Source organism: Exophiala mesophila (assembly GCF_000836275.1).
Source record: "Exophiala mesophila strain CBS 40295 unplaced genomic scaffold supercont1.4, whole genome shotgun sequence".
NCBI lineage: Eukaryota > Fungi > Ascomycota > Eurotiomycetes > Chaetothyriales > Herpotrichiellaceae > Exophiala > Exophiala mesophila.
In genome coordinates, this window is record NW_015622507.1 from 2,162,231 (window position 1) to 2,185,599 (window position 23,369).

Genomic DNA, 23,369 nt, shown 5'->3' on the forward strand with positions numbered 1-23,369 from the left:
TTCAATGGACTCATGCTAGCTGGTGATCTACTGAGCCAGTGGTTTCCCGAAAAGGTGTGATATACGCGCCGTCTCTTTCGCTGCGGCTCGCTATTGGTCTTGGTACCGCGTCGTCAGAACTAAGTCAAGCCAGGATCAATGGGTTTCTTGGACGGGGTTCGCTCACGAAGGTATGCTTTCTATTTTGGATCTTGCTAAGATTATGGCGCGACGGACCAAGAATGAGACTACAAGAATCCTGGTTCGTGCACTTGTCGACGGGTCTTGAAGCATCCCACTACGCAGGGCAACCTGCATTGACAGAGTCAACCAGATCAGGAGTTACAATTCAGGTCAAACTGAAAGTCGTCTTGAATCCTCCCGGAGCGGTCACTTCGCTTTATCAAGTCGCCGGAATCCTTGTGGTCAGAAGAGCTAGAGCATCAAACATTGGACTCTTTGAGTCTGAAGCTGCGAAAGGACATGCTGCAGGATTCTCAGGAACGTCGGAGCGCCCGAGTCATCCCTACTTCTATGCAACTCCAGGCTATTCATGGGCCACTATGGTTCAGAATGAAACGCCAGAAATGACCAAGAGGGTAGTTTTAGGCGGGAATATAGCATGTATCGTCATGGTCTCGTCGGCAGTAGCTCCGGAGCAGGATATGACGAATGGAGAGGAATCTTGGAAGAATCTTGTCAATGATTTTTGTCGTATGCTATGCTAGACGGATGTAGCACCTGAGCTACCCATGTAAGAGCTCAGCGAGAGGCATGAAATCGAGATCCCCAAGCCAGAACAGTAGCCATTTCTTTCACCGTCCAAGCCCGGTACAAGCAATATTGCCAGTCTGGTAGGCGGACTATAGGCACGCCCGTATGCAGGTCTTTGGCCTCCCATGATGTCCCATCTTCTTGTTGCTCGGCGAGTATTGTGAGTCTTTGCCCCCTAAGGGCGGACCATGCATGGATGTTTCGAGGGACGATCCATGCCAAACTCAGAGGAGACCAAGAAGCTGGGAGCTTGATCCGTGGAATCTTGCTCGAGAGTGACGCGCTCGCTCGCTCGCTCGCTTTTCAGGCTGCAACAAGCGCCAGAGCGACTTGAAGAGAGAGTTACAGCATAGGCTATAGTCGGTGGCCGAGTGGACAGATGGGCAGTAGGTGGCTTGAAGAGGTTTTCTTGGTCTTGTGGGTATGGAAACGGGTGACGGCGCCATGCGCCGTGACATAATCGAGCAGTCTGGTACGGTTCAAGTTTGGCCTTTACCAACCAAAGTCCACGCTGCCCCACGGGCCTGATACAACATAAGACTGACTCATCCTTCCATAATCTAGTCTACCAACAGTGTATTTCAGGTGAACCCCTCAACCCCGTTGAGATGCGCCAGCATGAAATCAAACAAGCATTGTCCAGTCAAGAGGCATGCTTTCACATAGGCGGTAACCTTTCATGTCGTCTTGGGGCTTTTTCTTGACGTACTTTTCCCAGTCTGTTACCAATGGGGTGCTGTTATCGTCGCGGCAACACGGCATCCACTGACCAGACGGCTCAAGCCTGTCGAATCTCAAGCCTGGACGTCGATCAGATTCGGTCAAGTGCTCGTCCAGTGGCTCCCCCATCCCAGAGCGTCCCAGGCATGGCGGCTGTTACACTAGACCGGCTGTTGATTCGTCTCTGCGTGCAGTTGCATCTGCGGTGCGCTGGCCCTCCAGATGCATCCCATGTCCCCAGAGACATCTTGGCCCGATGCGAGGCACGGTCGTCTCCCTGGAAGTCATCGTGCCCTCGGTGCGTCATTCTTCCGTGATGCCTCTTCAGGCCCATGTCGATACCGGCCTTGTGTTGGGACCGTATCGGCCATTCCCGTGCAGTAGCTCCGAGGACCGCCAGAATCCCGCTTCCTGTTTGGGTATTCCCAACTGTGGTTTTGGCAGGATTCCTGTTCAGATGCTGTGGGAAGAAAGCTCGCCTGTATGTGTGTCGAAAGCTAGAACCAATTGCCTGACAGGGACCCTCCCCGCCACACACATGTGGTGCACGTCAGAATCGCCATCTCCTTTGCTCGTCATGCCCTGTCTATCCCACAAAATGACACCCGTGTTTTAATCGCGTGCAGAGGTGTCTTGAGCCCTCGGCGCGCGGCCTGCGCGTGCCTGATCGGGGTAGCAGACACGGACACGGACACGGTCATCTGAGCATCTGTTGTGGTAGTCGTCTCCTTGGTCTCTCGGTGTGATTGTATTGTCGCCAAGTCCGGAATCAACTGCTTCTTTTTGACTGACTGTGGCTGTGGCTCTTCTCGTTGGCTATCAGTCTCTCCAGGCGCTTGACTTCCCTCCTCATGGCCTCAGCCACCGTCTCGGATGTCTTGTTGGCTCTCTCCAGCATTTCACATTCGGACCTGAGCACAGAGATTCTGTTTCTAAGCGTGCGGAGGTCATCGTCGCTCTCGACTCGACTAGAAGCCGACTTGTCCTGATGGATCTTGTTGGTTATAGTTAGATCGCAGGCCTCATGGTCACGTTTCGGGAAGGCATACACTGTGAGACTTCCTGTTCTTCGTGTCCATTGTGACTTAGAGGCTGGCTAGAGCGTTGAACCGTGTTTAGCAACGGTGAATCTGGGAGAGGGGGTGGCTGTCGATCCAGCAGAACGATGGGACAAGTGGGCAAACCATTGATATAAGTTTTAGTTGGCCTATAATGTCCTTGAACGGGCCGATGATCCTCCAGCCATGTATTCTCTGGTTTGAAAAAAGACATGCACCTGATCGACTCTGGGTCGTTCCAAGATCAAAACCACCGTGAGCCATCAAGATGATATGCAAGCAGGTCTTGATGGTCCAACGACTCTGCAAAGTGGTCGAATCAGAGGCCGTTGTTCAAGCTGTTGCAGAGCCGTGGCAAGCAAAGAGCAATGGAGTAGTGCAGGGTTCTTTAGTTAGCTCAAACTGTTGGTTCCATGGAGGGGTCGTGCAGAAGTACGAGGATTGAATTCAGGAATTGACCAAGATCATTGGTGGGATATGGTGGAATAGGACCACCTTCCTAATACTGGTGCGTATTTCGGCCAGCATTGCATCGAAGATGACCAGAAGAGACCAATAGACAGCTAGTGGTAGCTGTTGTTGGATGCTGGAGCTCGCATCGCAAGTTAGGTCTGACATGCCTCCTGACCTACCTCACTCTACATCTTTGGACAAGGATTCACGTACCCCGCCACCTGTACCGGTCGGCATTATCTAGAGACGACGCTCTCCACCAAAACTAAACTTGGTGCCTCGTCGTGATAGGCGACTAGAGATAGATACGAAGGCCATGTCAGTCGAGATTCTTCCCGTAGGGAGATCCCACGTGCGGGATGCAGCGAAATTGTCGGCCAGGACTTGCTGGGGGTTAACGACTTCCGGAGTTGACTTGGCGTAGTGGCGTCGCCATGGTACTCCGTAGATACAGTAGGCTAACTGCTGCCAACGGCTTTGGGGCTCTGAAGGGGTGACCACTGACAAACCGAATCGTCCATGGGCCAAACAGGACCAAGAGACCGCCACCTCAATGCGGCCAGAGGGGCTCCGAAAACAGATTACCCTAGCACTTACTAGCCAGCGGAAGTGCCCCCCGAACCCAAGGTGACCCTGGGAAAAAAGCAGATGTTTGCCAAAGAGGAAAATAACTTCTTTCTTGGTAAGACCACAGATGGTTCAACTTTAAAACACGGAGATGTTGACGTGGCCTCGGGCCGGGACTCGTTCCAGGCCACAGGTCAGTCAGAAAGTGATTCATTCTTGGATGCCGGACTCAACCAACAACGACATCAAAATCAAGTGCCGGATTCTGGAAAGGTGGTCGAGCACCTACCAAAGGTGGTTAGTCAAAGAATATACAAGCAATTTATGAATTGAAACAAACAAACAAACACCCGGAGACGATATTGACCTATCTAACACGTGATTTTTATATATAAACACGTGAGGATTGATCCACTCGTCCTCACAAGTCCCACCATTCATCACAGTCTCAACAAACTGTTATCGCGCTCTTGTCCTGTATGTACACTTCCTCTCGATCTGCAAGTCAATTTGAGCCCAACCAGTAGTGTACTAAGAGGCCAATCACTCGGTCTAGATATATGCCGGCCAAGGTGTCCACAGGTAGGCGTACCTCATCTTGCACCAAAGCGTCCAGGATCTCAAGGACATCTTGATCAAAGGAAAGAAAGTCCAGACCAACAGAGGAGTGGCGTGGACCATGACTTCAAGTCCACCGGGATAGAAAAAGCGGAAAAGTCATGATCGTCTTGACGCATTTGGCAATACGTCAGGTTTTTGTTCTTGCTAGCCAACCCTCTCACGCCCCTGTATCAAATCCCAGCATTTCGCGTGAAAGGAATTCCGCATCCTAATGTACTCTTCTCTCAGGGATCAGGATCAGCACCAGGAAACTCTCGCTTCTGAAGCCGAGTTTGGTGAAAACCCTGGGTCCTTGACCACAAGACAAGGGCTCCGGACACGATCGTTCCGGATTCTGGCAGTGCCCTTGTTTGAGTGGAGTCAGACAACAATAGTACAACACGCATATTCTAACAGTCAGGGATTCAAGGGCCTCCGTACGGAGTATGTTATCCCAGAGTCGGCACAGATCCGGTGGGCTCCCATCTGGGCGAGGGCGAGTCCTTGTGACTTTCAAACGTCATCTTGGACATCTTTTGAGCGAATCGACTTTTACTTCTTCTTTGATTTACTATCTACGACTGCCCTCTCCATCATCTCCATCGTGTCCCAACATCTTCCTGGTCTGCCGGCTGCTTTGTTGCCATCACCAAGATCTTGAATTTGCAAAGTCAGCACTTCTCAGTTCAGTCTATGCTCTTAATTATTTCATGCAGATCACCCGTTCATTACTCGACGACAATGTCAGTTGAGTTTCGGATCAACTATGTGATATGTCTCTGATATCCTCAACACCAAGTCCTGGAAATGCCCCCAGAGATTTTGAGAGAAATGGGCGCACCCTTTGGACCAACACAAACAGAAAATCTCAGCCTTTCACGTGCCTTGATGCTGACCAAGCGCTGATGAGAGAGACATGACTAGGTACTTGACCTCGGTTCCAATTACTCTGGCACATGTGATGGTGGAAGTCGACACTCAAGATTGATCAAGGCTCTGGCTTATAAATGTCTCACATGCTTTCCTCACGAGACATAGGCCTCGGCAGCCTGTTAGTGGTGTCTTGGTCGCTGGCAAATCGCCATGATCATTTTAAGCGAGGATGGATTCGCTTCATCACTATGAATAGTCAAGGGGAGTAGGGCAAAGGTCAAATATCATTCACTAGGTGCCTGGTTAGGTGCCTGGTTTCTGGGTACGCGCCACCATCACTTATTAATTGATGCAAGACAATATGAATGGAATAAGGTATTGCCCACATGAATATAAGCACTAACATCGTGCTTCAGCATCGACCCACCAAGCGCTAGAGGCTCGGGACAGCAAAGTTGAGCGAATTGAACCCTGACAATGAGAACTCTGTTCAAACAACAAACGTCAAAGTGTCTAGTTACCGAAAGAAGAAACAACTGGATTTACAACATGTTGATCTTTCATGGCTGCATCGTCCTCATATAAGTCATCCTACACGTGACACGACAAACGCCATACGCCATACGCCCAACTGTGGTGTGTGTGTCCTCTCGCACAAAACGCTGTCATACTCTACAATTGGACAAGTCGAATATCGACTTCGTGATGCTCCCTAACCAAAGCTCATTCGTCGTCAAAGATACCACAGTTGGGATGCAAGGCATACGAGAGGGTTTCCACTCGTGCCTCAGCATTCTCCTGGTCGGCGTTGTCGTCTTCAACTAATCCTTCGCCACGGATTGCGATAATGACATTGTCCTATACGAAAGATGACCAGTTAGTCTCGTCAAGTACGATACAGATACCCATCTAGGATGGGTCTTCCAGGCGGGAAACAAGTGAGACCATGAACTTACCTTCAACATTCTTTTCAACACTTTCTTGGCCAGTGACTTCTCTGCTTGCAACTCATCCTCGGTGCCGATCGAGTCCTCAACTTGCTCGAGATACCATAGGAGCAACTCATCGTGTTCCGGTCCCTGGCCATTCTGCTCCTCTTCATCTCGGATCTTGGTCGCAAGCATGTGCTGTATCCGATGATACTTCTCAAACGTGATTTTCGTCGTGTGTCGAGCGGGCGCTGGTGTGCCGTCTGCATTATGTTCAGCCTGATCCCCTGCTCCGCCGGCGGCGGCGTCATCATCATCATCGCCATCTGCCATTGGGCTATCACCGGTTGCTGCGGAGGCCTGCGCCTGAGTTTCATCCTCATCGTCCTCGACGTCAACGTCGTCTTTCTCCACGCTGATGATGGACATGCTGAGCAGCGCATATGCTTCGAGGACAAACTCTTCGGTGATTTCTTCGACGCAATTTGCTTTGGCGATAGCCTCGCTGAGCCGGATGAGTGATTCCAATTGTCTGACGGTGATACGATAGCTGTTGCGCCCGATACCACCAGAATCGTTGGCTCGAAGATCTTTGTATTTCTGTACTAACAGTGCTTTCGCCCCGGGTGTGAAGACTGGTTTGAAGGTCCTTGCGAACCGGATATATCTCTGCAACTGCTCCGTGGAGAATTCGGGCTGTACAAAGTCATCCTTCAGCATGTGCAAGTTGACTATGTGGCTGGCGAGGCGGCGATCAATGGTCTCGTTACATTCGTCCAGGACAACAAAGAAGAGATCAAAACGTGACATGATGGGAGCCGACATGTTGATGTTGTTTCGCAGAGTAGCCTTCCGGTTGTAGCGACCACCAATAGGGTTGGCAGCCGCGAGAATGCTCGTCCGAGCGTTCAGCGTAGCGTGAATTCCCGCTTTGGCAATGGAAATGGTTTGCTGTTCCATGGCTTCGTGAATCGCTACTTGATCCGACACGTCCATCTTGTCAAACTCATCAATACAGCATGTGCCCGAGTCTGAGAGCATGAGAGCACCGGCCTCAATGGTATGCTCACCCGTCTCCTCGTCTTTGACGACTGCAGCAGTAAGACCAGCAGCACTGGAAGCTTTGCCTGAGGTGTAAACGGCACGGGGGAGGAACGAAGAGATGTACTTGAGAAATTGAGACTTAGAGGTTGAAGGGTCGCCGACAATGCAAATGTTGATGTCACCACGAAGAGCCATTCCTTCAGGAGTCTTCTTGGACACTCCACCGAGAAGTTGAAGCAGCAGGCCTTTCTTCACAATCTCGTGACCCCAGACCATTGGGGCAAGACTGTTGACAAGCCGGCTGTAGATCTTGTCCGAATGCACCATGTACTTGAGGTCTTCGATTTCAGCAGGCGTGAGCGTCTCTAGATACGCTTCTTGAGCTCGATCGCTGCTGTCGTATTGGTCGAATAGATCTGTCTGGTGCAATGAATTCAAGATGTTCATCGATTGTCCATTGAGCTGGTTGGCCGTCTGGCCAGGTGTGGTGATGTCGGGGCACGAGAAACAGGCTAGGAAGGCCATCCTGTACGTAAGATCTCGAACGCCCAGGGCTTTCAGACCTGACACGCCAGCTCCTCCAGCGTCGGCGCCTCGAAAATTTGGGTTGTCCTTGGATGCTTCAGGTCGAACCCCAGGCAAACCAAGTTGAGAGACATCCGGAACAACGATTAATGTACCAGTAAAAATACACTTCTCGCCAGGCTTGGTGCGTTCGACTTGCTCGCCTCGCAAGATGATATCCATTGTTCGTGGCATGCTGCCAGTAGGGATTTCGGAACTGTTTTCTTGGATGCGGCACCTCTGCCAATCCACAAATGTGCTGTTCCGAATGTCGAGTCTCCATGCTATTTTGTTGCCGCAGGTCAAGTTAGGGCAGACCGTAGGTTCGGTGAATCGAAAAGTCTGCTCGATATTGGGTACGGTGGCATTACAGGCCTCACAGATGAAAGTACCCAAAGCCAACTCAGGTCGGACTTCTGAGGTCCTTGTCACTGTACCAGAGACAGATACCAACTTCCCAATCTGGTCCGTTCTCAGCTGACGGACTCTTGAGATCAGTGGGAGGTTGTAAAAGGCGAGGGTGAACAGTTTGTCAGTTTGTTGATTGATAGTTTTGTCACCTTGAGTACTTCCTTCGCTGGTGGCATTTCCTGCCATTGAAGTGCCCGCCTGGGAGGCATTGCTGGTCATCTGACGGTGATCTTTGAAGTACAGCGGTTCGTACTTGGCGAGAAGGTTGTGAAGAGCCTTGGTCAAGAAGGGCAGAAATCGGTAATATTGACTGGCGATTGCGTCGGCCAACACTGGACCTTCTTTGTATGTCAAGAGATGTCTGTAATCGACATAGAGTGTAGACAACTGAAATTCACGGAGACCATGAATCTGATTGATATAGTATTTGTCTGTTTTCAGTTCACTTGAAGCTGGGATGGCTGACGAGGATGTTTCCTCAATGTGAGATTCGAGAAAATCTTCAAAGGCTTGTTGGACTCTTTCGCCTGCTTTGTCCGAGACTTTGGAGACATTGCGGTCCAAAGGATTGGGGTTTCTGCCTCGAGCGGCGCCGACAATTTCGTCGTCGGGGAAGATGTCTGGTTCAGAGTTTAATCCATTGCTCTCTGAAGGCGCCGGCCGTGGACGTGAGGAGGAGGGGAGGTCGCTCTGGGTTTGTCGCTGAGAGGAGGGGGTGACACCAAAGGCGTCGGAGTTCAGGATCGAGTCCACGAGTGTTGCCATCTCGAGAAGATTCGGTCTGTGAGAGGTGAAGATGTCGATGGGAAAGGAATGAGACTGGGAAAGAGAGATAACCGCTGCGAGACAAGAGACATGAATGTTCAGTGTCGTGGGGATCCCTCCTGAGAAAGGACGCGTTGTTCCCGCCCTGGCGCGTGCCGCGTTCACGCGTAAAGTGGTTTCTTGGCATTTGAACTTGAGTCACGTGGTAGCTTCTCTCTGATCACACGTGACATCTACTCTCCTTCAGTTTACTACGAGTACGTGAAAAGGATTAAGTCCCTAGGTAGTGGTCTTCCTGTATATATACCCTTCTCGTCACTGTACATACAGAATATACACCTACTAGTGTGAAGTGTTGCTACTCCCCCATTGAATGGCTGTGTCCAAGACATCAACGTGGAGATTGCCCTTCGCCCAGATATGCAGACAGGATTGTTGGAAGTTGATCCTACAGTATTGTCGATCACCCGCTACCTGCACTCATTCGTTGGCTTTCCTTGTAGCGTATGACAGCAAGCGCAGCGATGACAGTTTCTTCTGCCGCCCGATCGGTGGTGATGAATTGATTGAGCATCTCCAGCGTACCTCCGCGTATATTACCCCTATAATCAGGCTTGAATCTCGCAATAGCCATTCCCGTGTTGTTGAGAAGCACCATATTCAGATCATCGAGTTTCTTGCGTGGTCTCCAATTCAGCTTCTCACCATGCAAGGTCAGAGAGTTGTACGAATGTTGTCCCCCCAGAAAGCCATTGGATTCAATTGTAAGTTCTTGGCCGTTTATGGTTATGTCGATGCGGCCTTTGAATGAATGGAGGATGGCAGTGGCGATCTCAGCACCGCTGGAACTTGACCAAATCGTCATCTGAGGCTTCCGAAGACGAGCGTCGACTGTGTACTTCTCAACATCTTGGTCAGAGGCCAAGACTCGAATGGTCGTGTGGTGGCTCCAGTAATCGTCATACTGTACGCGCAAGCAACGAGAGTCCTGGGTCGACTCTGGGAATTCTGCCTCAGGGAGTTTCTGGAACTGTTCGCTTGTGGTGGGGTTCTCTCCTATAAATTTGGAGGAGGGTTCGGTAGGAGTGTAGGAGTCTTTGTTTCTGCGAAAGATGTTCCTCATGCTTGAAGTGATTTGCCCGGTGGCGTAGATGGACTATTGGAACGCTAGGAGAATTGAAGGGCTGTTGATGTTGAAAGTGAAAGCAATGGCTCGTGGCAATCTGAGATGGCCATGTGTGACATGATATGCGAGCCATCGATCAGCCCAATAATGAACTTGCCGTATGTTTCAACTTTGTCACCTAGCCTACCTGTAGTACCTGGAGGAACATCACAGACCATGCTCCAGGGTGCCTACGCATACGGATACGCATAGGTCGTCACGAATTGGGGACAAGGTGGCTGAGGATCCGTGCCCAAAGGGACACTGGAGAGTCCTTGAGTTCATCAGGCGCCCGATGACGCTAAGCAGGCTTAATCAATCATTGAAAGTCTTAATTGGCTCCCAGGACCGTACAGAATGTGCCCTTGATAGTTGTCCCATGCCCAACGGGTACAATCGATCGACGTCGCATGACATCAAGTCCCATGATATGAGCCACGTTGCAAATTTTCGATGGGTGTGGATTTAGTATTGGTGAGTTTCGATACAAAGCTGGTCTACCACACTGCATGTGTACAATAGCAATATCAAGGATAACCATATGAGTTGCGGTGAGGCTATTGGTTCGCGTGATGTATCTTATTCATTCCATCTCAATGCCCATCTGGGGATATTCATGTCCCAGTAGATTAATATCATATCTACCTGGTTCGTTTCACAAAGTTCCCCTCTCTTTCTCAACCTCATCAGCAAATTCACCCAAGGTAGCAAACCTCCAACCATATCCCACCTCGCCCCTGTCGTGTACTTCTTTGACACCATCCGCATTACCCATGCCCGCACCCTTCCTAGCGATCCAGACACTACTCAGACCGACCTTTTTGGCGGGGACATGATCATGAAACAGGCTCTGTGCGACATGTAAGATCTCGTCCTTTTCAACCCCAGCATCGGTTTTTGCGTGATTCAACAGATACTCGAAATTGCGCAGGTCAGGCTTGTAGCTACCAATGTCTTGCGCCGTATAGACCTTGAAGAAATCAACACCTGCCAGAGGCCCGGCTTGCGTGTGAGAGAAGGATTCCCGGTCGACGTTGGAGACAGGGATCAGCTTGTAGCCAGCCCGAATCAGTCGTTGACATGCTGAGACGGTGTCGGGAAATGCTGGCCAGGATCCAATGCTAGAGCCAAAGACAGTGGCTTCAGAGCGGATGGTATCGTCCACCGGAATGGAGAATTGAGTGGCTAGTCGCAAATATGCTTGTTCTAGCAGGCTGTTGTATAACAGCGACGGTTGCTCTGTCTGCAGCAACGCCTCGATCTCGTTGTACTTGGCCGCAAGAGCAAGGCGTGAGTCTCGATAGATGGCTGCAGCTGAGTCCTGAGGGATTCGAGACACCAGTGGTTGTAAACCTTTGACTACCCCAGTCTCCCAATCGATGAGCGTGCCGTAAATGTCATATGATATCACTTTAAAAGACGAGAATGGTTTGCGAGGCACAGTCGGCTCTGGCAGGGCAAGGTCTTCCATGTTGTCGTGTCTCGATGATTGCTGACCTGGGTAGTTGGACAGTTGAGTTGATGTTTATGGAACAAAGTCAACTCCACTGATGCTGGGATTGCTGATGTTTAACTATCGTTATGTGGCAGCGGACTTGGACCCATTTCCCCGCAAATGATCATACCGATCACTTCTTCAAGGTCTTACAACGACATGACGCCCGTGTATCATGTGAGATGCGCGCCCTGTGTTGATGGCAGAGATGTCATCGACACATCCAGGGTCCTCAAGTCTCACACCGATCCTATACCAATTAAATCCGAGATTCGTCCGGTACATTTGGCATGGTGAATACCCGGCCCGTGATGAATGAACATTGGACCTTGCTGCTTGCCTAGCTTCTAGGGCGTGTCTAGAAAGAGTCAATGGTGCTGATCAAGGCCCATGATTGGAAATTGGGTGGCATGAAGAGTCCAGCAAAGGGCGTACTTCATTGACGCCTATTCGATGTTTCCTCACACCGGTCCGGGCGCTGGCAGTGGTCTTAGGCGCCTTGGGGGCCGAGGGGGCCCTCGGGCTTTCACTGGCTTCTTTAGGGATGGATACAAGCAATCACCCGGGTGGGATTTACCGGCATGGATTGCCTTGAGATGTCATTTCTGGGCGTGCTTACATACTCCGTACAGAAGGTCTTAGGCGTCTGTTCAGGCCTGTGACCCTGACAGCGATACCCCTCGGCCCCCCAGACGCCTTCAGCAGCCAGACGACGTCACAAGTTCATTCATATGTGTAGATACGGCCTTCTCATCCTATTTCTTTGATGAATTTACTCAGGACTGGTACACACATCTATGGCTGGCATGCCTCATCCATTCCCCTCGAACTTGAGCTTTCCTGCTAAAAACATGTTGGGATTCTCAGCTTTCCCAGCACTGATTCCCTTTTCTCTTCAAGTAGCAATTGGAACTCCTTCTACCCATAATTTTCCTCGTGACCACCCAGGGCCAAAATGGCAGAACGCCTCATTACCACGACCAAAGCACCAGTTCACTTCTGTCGCATCGCATCTCATCTCGTTTGCAATTGGTTGAGCTGAGACGTGCCATTCAATCTATTCATCCTCATTGGGGTATCTTCGCAAAATCGCGTTGGCGTCCGTCAGTCGCCATGAAAAGCATCGCCGCAATCATTGTGCTGTAGTCACATGTGCCTCCTCTTGTCGGTGCTTCAACGGCCTGCATATTGTCCATAAGTCACCGGTGTATGTCCGACAATGTCCTGCCCTAGGTGAGCATTCCGTCTAGCCCTCAGGTATCATCGACATTACCTTTCGCCGTTTTCTGGTCCCGCCATACTCATCCCCGGTCCCGGCATCCTCGCCTTCTGAATAGCCTTCCCCATATCCGACAAAACTGTCGTCGCTGTAGCTCCTCTTCTTGCCGCGAGTGCTCCGCTTGGCCTCTCCGGCCTGTCCTGGCAACGGCCGCTGTACACCATTAGGTATTCTGGAGGGTCCGAGTGCACTCACAGGCGGCTGCTGCACCGTGGGCGGAATTCTGGGTCGGTCTGCTAGTCCAAGTTCGTTTTCCCACCACTGATTGTTGGCGCATAGACCCGGTTGGATCTGGGCCGCTTGCTTGAGTTTCGACTTAAAATCTGCCGTCACTTCGATCTTGGACGAGCCGTGGGTAGCATTCCATTGTTCATCCGTCTCCAGACCCCATGCAGTCGAACCTACCATGCGACGCAAAGGACCAGGTTGGTCCTCGTCCACATTTCGTTCTCCTTTGATCGTCCTCGTCTTTCCCGCCAAGCCAAACATTTTGACCTGGCCTTCGTATGACTTTCGAAGTTTGTTGATCTTCTCGCCTGTCTTGGGGTCTGTTCGAGCAACACTCCGCAGCAACGGACCTAAACCATACATCGCTAAGAGATGTTGCTGAGGGTCAGGACCTTGAGCGCGGATTTCTGCAAGTCAAACGGGTTAATAATCAAGGTCCAGCGAGCGCCCGAGAACAACAACAACAACAATCGGAGAGTCTTACTAGATCTTCGGAGAAGAAAAGGTTCCCCCAAGTCTTTCTGCTGTTGCATAGCAGTCTGAGATCTGCCGTCAGTGAAGCCCGAATTTTGTCCCTGCTGTCCGTCCATGTCCCTGCTGTCTTGCCGGTCATGATTAGTAGGCTGTGTAGTAGAATCGATCTCCATGCGACTCATGTCCTCGTCTCCATCGTGGTCCAATCTAGCCCGCTTGTCACGGTGTTGGTCATTGTCCTCTATCATCTCTAGTCCTGGAATACCGGTCACGCTATTGGCCGGAGTAGGTATTGATGTTGCGGATCTAGGGTTGTTGTGTGAAGAAGATACTGCTCGGGGCCCGGAGAGGGCGGGGGACTGCGGTGACGAGCGACCCGAGACGTCGTCCGTATTATGGGAGTTTCCATACGCAGAAACATAGCTTTTCGTGGCTACTGACATAAACGGAGGAGATATGGGGGTTTGAGGGATGCTGTCGATGTCTGAGGGTCGTCTTCGTTTCAGGCCCGATTTCGGGGGTGAGGTAGGAGATGGTGGTATGGCAGATGGTCGAGGAGGGGAGAACATGAAAAGCGCACAAGGTTGCGCGCCACCCTCTGGCCGTGAAGTTGCCGGGTCGGACAGATGGGCAGACGCAGGCGGACAAAGGAGTGTAGCTACAGTCGTTGAAGTCTTTGTTTGTGATCCAGCGGGGGGTTGATTCGGATTGAGTCGAATGGGTCTCAATAATGAGATTGGCTGGACTCTGGCGGGACCGTTGGAGTCTCAATACTGGGCCAATAGCAGAAAGGTTGGAGGAGCGAGTAGTCGAGGCAGTGGGTAAAAGGGGACAGAGATGTTAGCTGAGTGTCGACGGGGGTTTGGCGTGAGAATGAGTCGAGGTGCTTCAAACGGGCAAAGAGAGCGGTTGTCGGTTTGTAGAGTAGTTGGCGAAAGAGGGCGAGACGAAAGAAGAGGCGCATCTCTGATCCTCACGCTTCACCTAGCCGCGCCATTCCGAATTCGGTCAAATGACACAGTTGACGTAAATGACATCGCGGCTTCCACATTCACGACATTCTAGGCGCCTTCCTCGCCTCAAGATGCAAGTGCCACAAACGCCCACCCTTGCTTGCTTGGGTCGCGCCTTCCTCCGCTTGCTCCCTGATACCGAGCATTGACCACGTGACCTTGACTTCTTCCAACTGCCCCCTTCAGGAGTGACCCTCTCACCACTTTTCTGCCACCACTCCTCTCACACCGCCGCCCTCGTAACATTCATGCCCTTTCTACTACCTAAGCTCTGGTGAGTAGCCTCAAGTCCCACTTATGGACCCATCAGTCCATGTTGCCATCAAGAGCATCCGCATATGCCGTGTACCAAAGTTCTTCTATCATGCACTTACCCGATCCACAAATACCCTGCATTAGCCTAACCCTGGCAAAATATCCGTGAGTCTAATCTTTACCACATAATCATTGCGGCAGGTATAAGCAGATAGGCGTTGGAACCTATTTGGACCGTTACCGAACTCACTCTTCACCTCACAAATCGCTAGCTCTTGCCCATTGTCTATACTTCATCCATGATGGATCACCAGGCAACCATTCCTCCAGGTCTACCGAGAGACCATCCCATACAATCATACTGGCAAGATCCCCCAGACGCCATAGCAGACCATCGAACAAGTCTAGACCTACCCTCCCAAGCATACATTGTAATTGTCGGATCTGGAATCAGCGGCGCCACCATTGCTTATAACCTTTTGTCCGCAGACCCTACGCTGAATATTGTTCTCCTTGAAGCTCGTCAGGCTGCCAGTGGTGCAAGTGGTCGAAATGGTAGGGTTTCCCTGTTTGAGTCTCAAGTGCATTTTTCTCTTCCAAGGCTTCCTCTTATCTGATACTTCGAGAAAGGCGGCCATACAAAGACTGCGTCGTATCGCTCATTTACCGACAACGTCAAGTCAGTAGGCACTCAAGATGCCACAAGGATTGCGCACCTTGAATACAACTGCATGGTCGCTATCCATGATTTCATCAAGACCAACAATCTCGACTGTGATTCGAAGAGATGCCAGACTGTCGATGTCTTTTACGATCCAGTGCAGTGGAAGGCGGCACAAGAGTCTGTGGCCCTGGTAAGCTTGCGCCTTGCTCTAACTTCTGATCGGATCATGCTTTCTATCTGTTGCTGATCAGTCATGCTTCTCACCAAAGATGGATGAATTGATGGGATCATCCGCTCCAAAGCATACCTTTCACACCCCTGCCGAGACATCGTCCCAATTCCTCGCCCAAACACCCCTTGGCTCTCTGGAGTACGAGTCTGGTAGCCTCAGCGCCTACAAACTGACCATCTCGATCCTCAAACTTGCATTGTCCATGAATCTCAATCTACAAACCAACACTCCTGTCAACTCCATAGTCAAATCACCTTCGACCGGCGAATGGCAAACTACCACTCCGCGTGGCACCATCAGCAGCAAGAAGCTGATCCTGGCTACCAATGGCTACACAGCACACCTTTATCCACCACTTCAGGGTGTCATCGTCCCTCTTCGGGGAGTGGTGACCGCTCAAAGGCCCGGTCAAAATATGCCACAGCAAGGCCTGCCCACTACGTTCTCATTCATCTATTCTACTGGGTTTGAATACATGATCACCCGGCCCGCAGGGACAACCCATGAAGGTGACATCATCATTGGGGGAGGATTACCATATGCCGCCAACAATGGAGTTTCCGAGTACGGCAACACGGACGACAGCGCTTACGACGAGGGCAGTGCTTCATACCTCCTGGACACGACCCGACAATTCTTTGGTTCTGAGAATTGGGGATCAGACCATCCGGAAGGTCATGCGCGCAAGATTTGGAGTGGTGTCATGGGCTTCTCGGCTGACGGATACCCGTTTGTAGGCCCTGTTCCCGGCGAGCAAGGACTGTTCCTCGACGTCTCTTTCCAGGGCCATGGCATGGTGCTGTGCTTTTTATGTGCCAGGGCCCTAGCAGACATGGTCTTGGGCAAGGATGACGGCTTGCACGAATGGTTCCCAGATGCCTACCGCGTTACAGAAGAGAGGTTACGAAAGAAATTCACGGGCAGAGTCTGAAGATGGGATTCAAGATACTTGGATAACGTCATCTAGTTGTATTGTCAAGGTATGGATTCTTGTATATCGTAGCCATCATATAGCGACGGGGTCATGCCACACAGACACAGCACACATGCAAGAACACACCATCACATCTCTGCGCTCTCTCTATCTATGTGATCCGTCTATGCAACGCGGACATAGATGCAAGAATCACACACATGTTGCAAACCCAACAACGCCTGATATGATGCACTCTTCAATGTGCGTACCGTCCCTTTGCTTTGGATGTATGGGGACAGCAACTATCTCAAGACTGGAATGGGCCTCCACGCAGATCTGCCTTTGATATCGGGGCTTCGCACCGTCTCCGTCTTTCCATCCGTCCGGATCAGAATTCCCGGGGTTTCATAACTCGTCACTTCGTCAATGAGTTGAGCAGGTTTGTGTCCACGTGCTGATAGATTAAACTCGCGCGTAGCGATAATCTGCTGCTGCTGCTGCTGCTGTTCCTTTTTGCCCTTTGCATCTCATAGTCATATCACAGTCAGGAAAACCCCGATGCCAACAGTTTGACCATTATCCAGCCGAAACCAAGTAGTGGTGATAGGGACCTCTCTATCTCTAAACGAAAAACTAGACCTCTACTGGGTTTGGCATTGAGCTCCTTGAGGACCTCCTTCTTCGTCTTCCCACTGGCCTTGAGCTTCTGCACCGCCAATGTCTTCAATGTCGGCGACTTCAAACTCGACTTCATCAGTCTCCTCGGCTTCGATGGGAGGATTGCTGGGTGGGGGCAAAAGTTGTTGCAGTTTCTCCACCACAGTAGGATCGATGAGGAAGCCGTCTTCAGGGAATTGAATTTCAACAACGAGATACAAGTCACCCTTGTGGTCGGTCTTTTTGAGTGGCATGCCTTCGCCTTGGATCTTGAGAACTTCGCCGGGTCGTAGCACTTGGCCTGGTACTTGAGGATGGTTGAGGACAATCCCGCGGCCGTCGAGGTGTTTGAGGACGGTTCGGTTGAAGCCGGTCAAGGCTTCGCCAAGGGTAACTTCCAATTTCGCCGACAGGTCGTTTCCGGTACGTTGGAAGACTTCGTGGGCTTGTTCCACAAGATGGAAAACGATATCGCCTGTTTCATCGGCGCCGGGGATTTGATCAGCTTCGCCTTCGAGACGAATTTGGTCTCCTTCTCGAGCGCCCCGCGGGATGTACAGTTCAAGCTGTTTCTTCTCTTCGGTCGTCCTCTTGCCTTTGCACTTCTTGCATTTATCTTTGGGGTTGAAAACTTGTCCGGTTCCCTCGCAAGTTCCACATTCCACCATTCTTTGAGTGAGCATTCCGGGGCCGACTTGTTGAAGAACTTGCTTGACTCCCTGCCCTTTGCAAGCAGTACATTCCTTTGGCTTGGCCTTGTCAACACCACCGGTGCCAGAGCACTTTGAACAAATGACGTTCTTGGTGGATGAGAACTTGACCGTCTTGCCTTTGTAAAGATCTTCCAAGGTGACTTCGTACTTTTGATTTTCGTCTGGGCTGCGACGCATTCTTCGGGGACCACCACCACCCACGCCACCCATACCAGGCATACCGCCCATGCCTCCCATGCCACCTCCCATCCCGAACATGTTGAGGATATCTTCCATGTTCACTTCGCCGCCCATGCCTGGGCCGCCTCTTCCATCAAAGGCGGCCATGCCATGTGTGTCGTAGAGGTGTCGTTTTTCATCATCATAGAGAATTTCGTATGCTTGAGAAGCGGCTTTGAATTTGGCCTCAGCCTCTTCTCTTTGTTCTGGGGCAACTTTGTCGGGGTGGTGGGCGAGTGCGGCTTTTCGATAAGCCTTTCGAATGTCGGCCTGTGAGGCTGTCCTGTCAACTCCGAGGGTGGCATAGAGATCGATTTCTTCAGTGGCACCAGGGCCAGTCGTGCCGTTTTCGCCGTTCATGATGGATGATCAAGGAAACGTTGAGGTGGGGGAAAATCGGTGCCTATTGTATGGCAGAAGAGGCAGATAAGAAGCGAGGCCAAGAATTGTGTACGTCAAGTCAGAACAATTGTGCTTGAGAAGTTTAGCCTGGAAAGAAATAGATAGAGCACGCAGGAAGGATCGAGAATGGAAGATGGAAGGATGAATAATTTTCGGGAGTTCGGTAACATCAAACAAGAATCGCAGTGATTCTCGAGAAACTTCTGAGTAAGTAGCGATTGCCTAACGGTTACTGGTTTAGCAACTAAGACTAGGCGAAATTGGGTTAGACAAATCATGAATTAGTCTTCTACGGCGGAGTCCTTGCCTCATGTCAACCAACGCAAGGCTGGGCGAGGCTGGGCGAGGCTGAGACGAGAATGAACAAGGCTGTAGCTGCGACCTGAGTTGCCTACGATGGTTAACGACAAGCTGATTAAGTGCGTATGAAGTAGCCTATACCAAGTCGACGGCTCCTAAGGGCATACCTAAAGCACCTAAGAGCACCAACTGGAAGAGCCCTAATAGTGATAATCCTGTCTCTATCCAACCACAGTACGGAGTATAGTCAACTACTTCTCCACACCAGCCAAAAAAGTCTCCAACTCAGCTTTCAATCGTCTGCTGAACTCCATGTACCGTTTGTCCTATCCTCCACCTTGACAGGGAGTCATTCCTCTCCTCACCACACCCTCTTTCTGTTGCCATCCCTACTATGACGAGAACTCTAAGGAGTCCTCGGGCCACAGGATGGGTATGCAACGCCTGTCGCCATAGAACCTCCACACTCACGACCCTCCCACTACGACATTGGACCTCAAGCCGCCAGTCATCCTCGTCCGCATCCTCGCCCAAATCCAAAATTCCAGATCCCAAGGCTAGCAGATTTCCTACGTATCCTGCAAGGACTCGTTTCGCCCCCTCTCCCACAGGGGACCTCCACCTAGGCTCTATCCGAACCGCACTCTTCAATTATCTCCTAGCAAAAGCTACCAAAGGCCAATTCCTCCTTCGCATCGAAGATACCGACGCGAAGAGAACCATCCCCGGCGCAGAAGATAGGCTCTATAGAGACCTCAGGTGGGCAGGCCTGGATTGGGACGAAGGCCCTGTTGTGGGAGGCCCATATGGTCCATACAAACAATCCGAACGTCTTGCACAATACCAGTCTCACATACAAGACCTTCTCAAGACCTCTCACGCCTATCGCTGTTTCTGTACGCCTGAAAGAATCGATGAACTCAACCGACGCCGCCATGACAAGGGTCTGAGCCCAGGCTACGACCGAAAATGCACTCATTTATCATCCGCCGAAGTCGCGGAACGGGTGCATAAGGGTGAGCCCCATGTGATCCGGTTTCGTGCGCCCGAAAAGTGGCCTCGAGTCAAAGACTTGACATTTGGCTGGACTGGCCATGGTGAGAAAAAGTCAAAGAACTTGCACGCCCATGAGCCTGCGTACGATGATTCGGTGCTCATCAAGTCCGATGGCTTCCCGACATATCACTGGGCCAACATATGCGACGACCGCGACATGAAAATCACCCACGTCATCCGAGGCTCTGAATGGCTATCGTCGACGCCGTTACACGTTGCTCTGTACAATGCCCTTAACTGGACTCCCCCAGCCTTCGTCCATGTCCCTCTTCTGTTCGATACCAATAATCAGAAGCTCTCGAAGCGGAATTTCGACTCTGACGTTTCCAGCTACCGCTCCAACGGGTTCTTTCCAGAAGCTCTCCTCAACTTTGCCGCTCTGTTAGGCTGGTCTCACAAGGAGAAATCCGACTGCATGGACCTCGACACCTTAATCTCACTATTCGACCTCAAAATCACCAAAAACAACTGCGTCGTAACATTCAAGAAGCTGGATTTCCTGCAAGCACAACACGCGAGTCGGCACATCGAGGCTGGCGGTGAAAAATTCGAACAAATGATCCGAGACACGGCCGTCGCAGTCTTGGAAAAGTACGGCGCCGCCGCCGTCCAATCCTTCATCGGCACACGGTCTCTCCGCGACGTCCTCGCCCAGATCATGAGCATCAAGTCTATTGGATATTCCACGGCTCCCGCATTCGCCGAGAAACTAGCCGTCTTTTTCGAGCCATTACCTTCACCTCTCCCGCCACCGCCAGTCCTCTCACACGACCAAACATGGCTTCTCCATGCACTCCGTGTCGCAGCGAGTACACTACTCCTTGTACCAGCTGAATCATGGAACCAAGAAACTCATCGATCAAACCTACTTCTCCTCCAAGAAAATCCATACCCCGGCCTAGACACTACAACTACTACTACTAGTACTGATAGTCCCTCATCGGAATTACCTGCCGACAGCACCGTCCTAACCTCCAAACAATGGAGAATTCTACTCTACCATTATTTACGATGGGCATTACTCGCCGGACGTAACGGACCGGGAATTCCAGAAACGCTCGAGCTTCTGGGACCTGAAGTTTGTCGTCAGCGGATTCAGGAAGCTAATCAGCGGAGTCAAGAATTCCAAGTCGAATCAGTAAAACCGATCCTTGAGGAACAGGGCTGGAAAGGTGATGCTGATGGGAAGAGGAGGGTAGAGAAGGCTTGGACGCCTCATGCGTTGAATGCGTCTCCTACTCCTCCTACTCCTTCTTCTTCAGCCTCATCTTGATCGACAGATTGGTCTTGAATGTGGGAGTCTGTGGCGGACTCATGACTTGCATGCGTATGTACACCTATGTATGTATATGTGTAAACATGATGTATCAATATGTACCATCATTGTGATATTAACAATGGGAATAAAGAGATGATTGTAGAAGAACACATTCTAACCACACACTACCTCATGTTCTGTAAAATCTCTACATGCTGTATGTATGTATGGTCCTTGATTTCGGATTGGATTGGCCAAGTCAGTCAAGAGTCAAGAGTCAATCTGAATTCAGTACACTTGCATGTCCTTCGAATCGAACTTTTTATTCTGTCGACAACTTGACCGTCTCCTTCTGAAGCAATTCTGCTACTCCTTCAAAATGCACATTGCTATAAAATACTCCATTTTTCATTTGTTCTTTCGTGACTGGCGACATGACAATCCTCCTTAGCATTGGATCAGAGCCCGAGCATGCTACAATGGCAGCAACAACCTATCTTTCGATGCTGGCCTCCGATCGTCTCCTTAACCACCCAGCGACGTCATGTGTGCTCACATCTCATAGCTCGATTAAATTCTTGCCAGGTCCTTCCTTGAGATTAGACTCATGGACAGCATTCCCAGTATGCGTCTCAATGCTATCTCCTTGGGCCGCACATCTTACATGCACCTTGTCATTTTTCCGGCCCGAGCACTACTCAGTGACCTCTCTGACCAACTCCCAGTTTCCTTTGAGGTCTTCCTTCCACAGTGTGACCTTGTTGTCTCCACCACTGACCGCCAGAATATTGCCACTCAGGCTCCAGCTGACACGCCAAAGTACAGCATCCATCTCCAGCGTCTTGGCCAGCGTCCAACTGCTGGGGTCTGCGGGATTGACGCTGGTCCAGATCTTGACCGATCGATCTTGCGATGCCGAAGCGATATATGTCTTGGACAACAGTGTGGGTGACCAAGCAACGTCTCTAACCCAATCCGAATGTCCACCAGGCAGAACGAGAGTATTGTCGTACTGTTGTGACTGGGTATTGAACTCCCAGATTTTGACGTTGTTGTCAGACCCGCCCGTCACAAATCTTCTGACGGGGACTCCGGTGTTGGCACCGCCGTCCTTTCTCGCAATTGCACCTGGAACCCCAATGGGAGACCAGCTGACAGCATTGACGCCCATACCATGTGCAGGGAAGATCTGATGAGCCCATTGATTGTCGCGGAACTCGAGGACACTGACGTTGCCGTCAGAGGAGGCGCATGCGAGCAGACAGCCGAGTTCGGGTGGTGCCCAGGCAACCATATTGACCGAAGCGGTGTGAAGAGTAAAGGTGAAGACAAGAGACCAATGAGACTGGGAGGCTTGAGGGCCGCCACTGGTGACATTTCCCGCAGCAGGAGTTTCGCGGTAGATATGTACCCGGCCGTCATAGGAGGAGCTGGCCAGCAGAGTACCAAACTTGGGGTGCGCCCAAGATACACACCAAACTGCCCCTTCGTGGCTATAGAGATGGCTTCAGTTACAATTCAACAGCCCAACAAGGGGCTATGACGGTAGATGGCTCGGATGGCGGAACTGGGCATGTGCAAGGTGGTTGAGAGCATCGTGTACGTACCCTTTCAATGTTTCTGTTAAACGATGTGTATCACCCTCAATCTCGAAGATTTTAATGGTCTTGTCGCTGGAACAAGTTGCCAGCCGCCTGCCATAGTAGTCCAGAACTGCATCGTGCTTGAAAGAAGGAGATCGTGTCAGTCGACCTGTATTGTGGGGAGGAGGTATACAGCTTAACGTACGATCATGTCATCGTGACCCGAATTTGAGATGACTTGCGCCTGGAGAACTACAAGTTAGCAGGGTTTTTTTCGTGAAATGGGAGTCATCGCCTTTGCAGCCCCTGAAGGATCCAACATCGAGAAAATGACCCAGGTTGAGAGATCTGGAACTGTCGCAGAGGCGGTAGAGTAGGTGGACGTAGAGACATACCATATTGAAGAGGATGTCGGTGGTTGTATTGGTTGAAGATGGGGTTATGGTAGTAGCGGGAGAGGAAAGAAAGGTGCTACCGCATGTCTGAGCAACGGTAGATTCGATATAGACAGGAGTGAGAGAGATATCGTCGTTGAAGAGTATGGGTGCGCGTCAAGTGAGTTATAATGATAGTGATCTGGCAACAAATTGTCAGTTGAACATGGGGCAGGAACCTCCAAATCGCGCCTGCCCGCAGTGCAGTTGCGATGTACAATTGTGCCACATCTAATCTTATCTTGAGGCCCCTGAATTCTGATGCCCGTCACGTGTTATAGACGCCATT

General features: G+C 50.9%; 8 protein-coding genes across 9 annotated transcripts; 2 read left to right on the plus strand and 6 right to left on the minus strand.

Moving 5' to 3' along the window:
- Nucleotides 1-5,494: 5,494 nt before the first annotated feature.
- PV10_05932 (uncharacterized protein) lies at nucleotides 5,495-8,802 on the minus strand. Its single transcript, XM_016370669.1, has 2 exons — nucleotides 5,981-8,802; nucleotides 5,495-5,882 (listed from the first exon to the last, which is right to left on the minus strand). The coding sequence occupies exons 1-2, from the start codon at nucleotides 8,735-8,737 to the stop codon at nucleotides 5,748-5,750; spliced, it is 2,892 nt and encodes a 963-aa protein (XP_016222962.1). The 5' UTR covers nucleotides 8,738-8,802; the 3' UTR covers nucleotides 5,495-5,747.
- Nucleotides 8,803-8,990: 188 nt separating this feature from the next.
- PV10_05933 (uncharacterized protein) lies at nucleotides 8,991-10,124 on the minus strand. The gene has a single exon (XM_016370670.1). It carries the CDS (start codon nucleotides 9,858-9,860, stop codon nucleotides 9,201-9,203), a length of 660 nt encoding a protein of 219 aa, XP_016222963.1. The 5' UTR covers nucleotides 9,861-10,124; the 3' UTR covers nucleotides 8,991-9,200.
- Nucleotides 10,125-10,376: 252 nt separating this feature from the next.
- On the minus strand, nucleotides 10,377-11,647 carry PV10_05934 (haloacid dehalogenase, type II). Its single transcript, XM_016370671.1, has one exon. The coding sequence runs from the start codon at nucleotides 11,371-11,373 to the stop codon at nucleotides 10,558-10,560; it is 816 nt and encodes a 271-aa protein (XP_016222964.1). The 5' UTR covers nucleotides 11,374-11,647; the 3' UTR covers nucleotides 10,377-10,557.
- Nucleotides 11,648-12,065: 418 nt separating this feature from the next.
- On the minus strand, nucleotides 12,066-14,337 carry PV10_05935. Of its 2 annotated transcripts, XM_016370672.1 has the most exons (3): nucleotides 13,389-14,337; nucleotides 12,671-13,311; nucleotides 12,066-12,621 (listed from the first exon to the last, which is right to left on the minus strand). In XM_016370672.1, the coding sequence occupies exons 1-3, from the start codon at nucleotides 13,945-13,947 to the stop codon at nucleotides 12,571-12,573; spliced, it is 1,251 nt and encodes a 416-aa protein (XP_016222965.1). In that variant the 5' UTR covers nucleotides 13,948-14,337; the 3' UTR covers nucleotides 12,066-12,570. The 2 variants fall into 2 exon arrangements, with proteins under 2 accessions (XP_016222965.1, XP_016222966.1); XM_016370673.1 differs by having other exon boundaries at nucleotides 12,066-13,311.
- A 313-nt stretch (nucleotides 14,338-14,650) lies between these two features.
- On the plus strand, nucleotides 14,651-16,603 carry PV10_05936 (uncharacterized protein). Its single transcript, XM_016370674.1, has 3 exons — nucleotides 14,651-15,201; nucleotides 15,277-15,500; nucleotides 15,580-16,603. The coding sequence occupies exons 1-3, from the start codon at nucleotides 14,946-14,948 to the stop codon at nucleotides 16,471-16,473; spliced, it is 1,374 nt and encodes a 457-aa protein (XP_016222967.1). The 5' UTR covers nucleotides 14,651-14,945; the 3' UTR covers nucleotides 16,474-16,603.
- On the minus strand, nucleotides 16,426-18,613 carry PV10_05937 (uncharacterized protein). Its single transcript, XM_016370675.1, has one exon. The coding sequence runs from the start codon at nucleotides 18,405-18,407 to the stop codon at nucleotides 17,100-17,102; it is 1,308 nt and encodes a 435-aa protein (XP_016222968.1). The 5' UTR covers nucleotides 18,408-18,613; the 3' UTR covers nucleotides 16,426-17,099.
- A 377-nt stretch (nucleotides 18,614-18,990) lies between these two features.
- On the plus strand, nucleotides 18,991-21,230 carry PV10_05938 (glutamate-tRNA ligase). Its single transcript, XM_016370676.1, has one exon. It carries the CDS (start codon nucleotides 19,144-19,146, stop codon nucleotides 21,076-21,078), a length of 1,935 nt encoding a protein of 644 aa, XP_016222969.1. The 5' UTR covers nucleotides 18,991-19,143; the 3' UTR covers nucleotides 21,079-21,230.
- A 97-nt stretch (nucleotides 21,231-21,327) lies between these two features.
- Nucleotides 21,328-23,212, minus strand: PV10_05939 (protein transporter sec13). Its single transcript, XM_016370677.1, has 4 exons — nucleotides 23,042-23,212; nucleotides 22,852-22,890; nucleotides 22,671-22,786; nucleotides 21,328-22,556 (listed from the first exon to the last, which is right to left on the minus strand). The coding sequence occupies exons 1-4, from the start codon at nucleotides 23,042-23,044 to the stop codon at nucleotides 21,758-21,760; spliced, it is 957 nt and encodes a 318-aa protein (XP_016222970.1). The 5' UTR covers nucleotides 23,045-23,212; the 3' UTR covers nucleotides 21,328-21,757.
- Between the last annotated feature and the right edge of the window lie 157 nt (nucleotides 23,213-23,369).

What these genes read in the sequence shown, in the direction of transcription:
- PV10_05932 (XM_016370669.1), bottom strand. Translation starts at nt 8,737, where the DNA reads ATGGCAACACTCGTGGACTCGATCCTGAACTCCGACGCCTTTGGTGTC. An exon ending in TGTTGAAAAGAATGTTGAAG is followed by an intron (nt 5,883 to 5,980) that starts GTAAGTTCATGG and finishes TCTTTCGTATAG; the next exon opens with GACAATGTCATTATCGCAAT.
- PV10_05933 (XM_016370670.1), bottom strand. Translation starts at nt 9,860, where the DNA reads ATGAGGAACATCTTTCGCAGAAACAAAGACTCCTACACTCCTACCGAA.
- PV10_05934 (XM_016370671.1), bottom strand. Translation starts at nt 11,373, where the DNA reads ATGGAAGACCTTGCCCTGCCAGAGCCGACTGTGCCTCGCAAACCATTC.
- PV10_05935 (XM_016370672.1), bottom strand. Translation starts at nt 13,947, where the DNA reads ATGTTCTCCCCTCCTCGACCATCTGCCATACCACCATCTCCTACCTCA. An exon ending in TTTTCTTCTCCGAAGATCTA is followed by an intron (nt 13,312 to 13,388) that starts GTAAGACTCTCC and finishes TTTGACTTGCAG; the next exon opens with AAATCCGCGCTCAAGGTCCT. An exon ending in GGACCAGAAAACGGCGAAAG is followed by an intron (nt 12,622 to 12,670) that starts GTAATGTCGATG and finishes CACCTAGGGCAG; the next exon opens with GACATTGTCGGACATACACC.
- PV10_05936 (XM_016370674.1), top strand. Translation starts at nt 14,946, where the DNA reads ATGATGGATCACCAGGCAACCATTCCTCCAGGTCTACCGAGAGACCAT. An exon ending in TGGTGCAAGTGGTCGAAATG is followed by an intron (nt 15,202 to 15,276) that starts GTAGGGTTTCCC and finishes ACTTCGAGAAAG; the next exon opens with GCGGCCATACAAAGACTGCG. An exon ending in CACAAGAGTCTGTGGCCCTG is followed by an intron (nt 15,501 to 15,579) that starts GTAAGCTTGCGC and finishes TTCTCACCAAAG; the next exon opens with ATGGATGAATTGATGGGATC.
- PV10_05937 (XM_016370675.1), bottom strand. Translation starts at nt 18,407, where the DNA reads ATGAACGGCGAAAACGGCACGACTGGCCCTGGTGCCACTGAAGAAATC.
- PV10_05938 (XM_016370676.1), top strand. Translation starts at nt 19,144, where the DNA reads ATGACGAGAACTCTAAGGAGTCCTCGGGCCACAGGATGGGTATGCAAC.
- PV10_05939 (XM_016370677.1), bottom strand. An exon ending in CGGGTCACGATGACATGATC is followed by an intron (nt 22,787 to 22,851) that starts GTACGTTAAGCT and finishes CCTTCTTTCAAG; the next exon opens with CACGATGCAGTTCTGGACTA. An exon ending in TTAACAGAAACATTGAAAGG is followed by an intron (nt 22,557 to 22,670) that starts GTACGTACACGA and finishes CCATCTCTATAG; the next exon opens with CCACGAAGGGGCAGTTTGGT.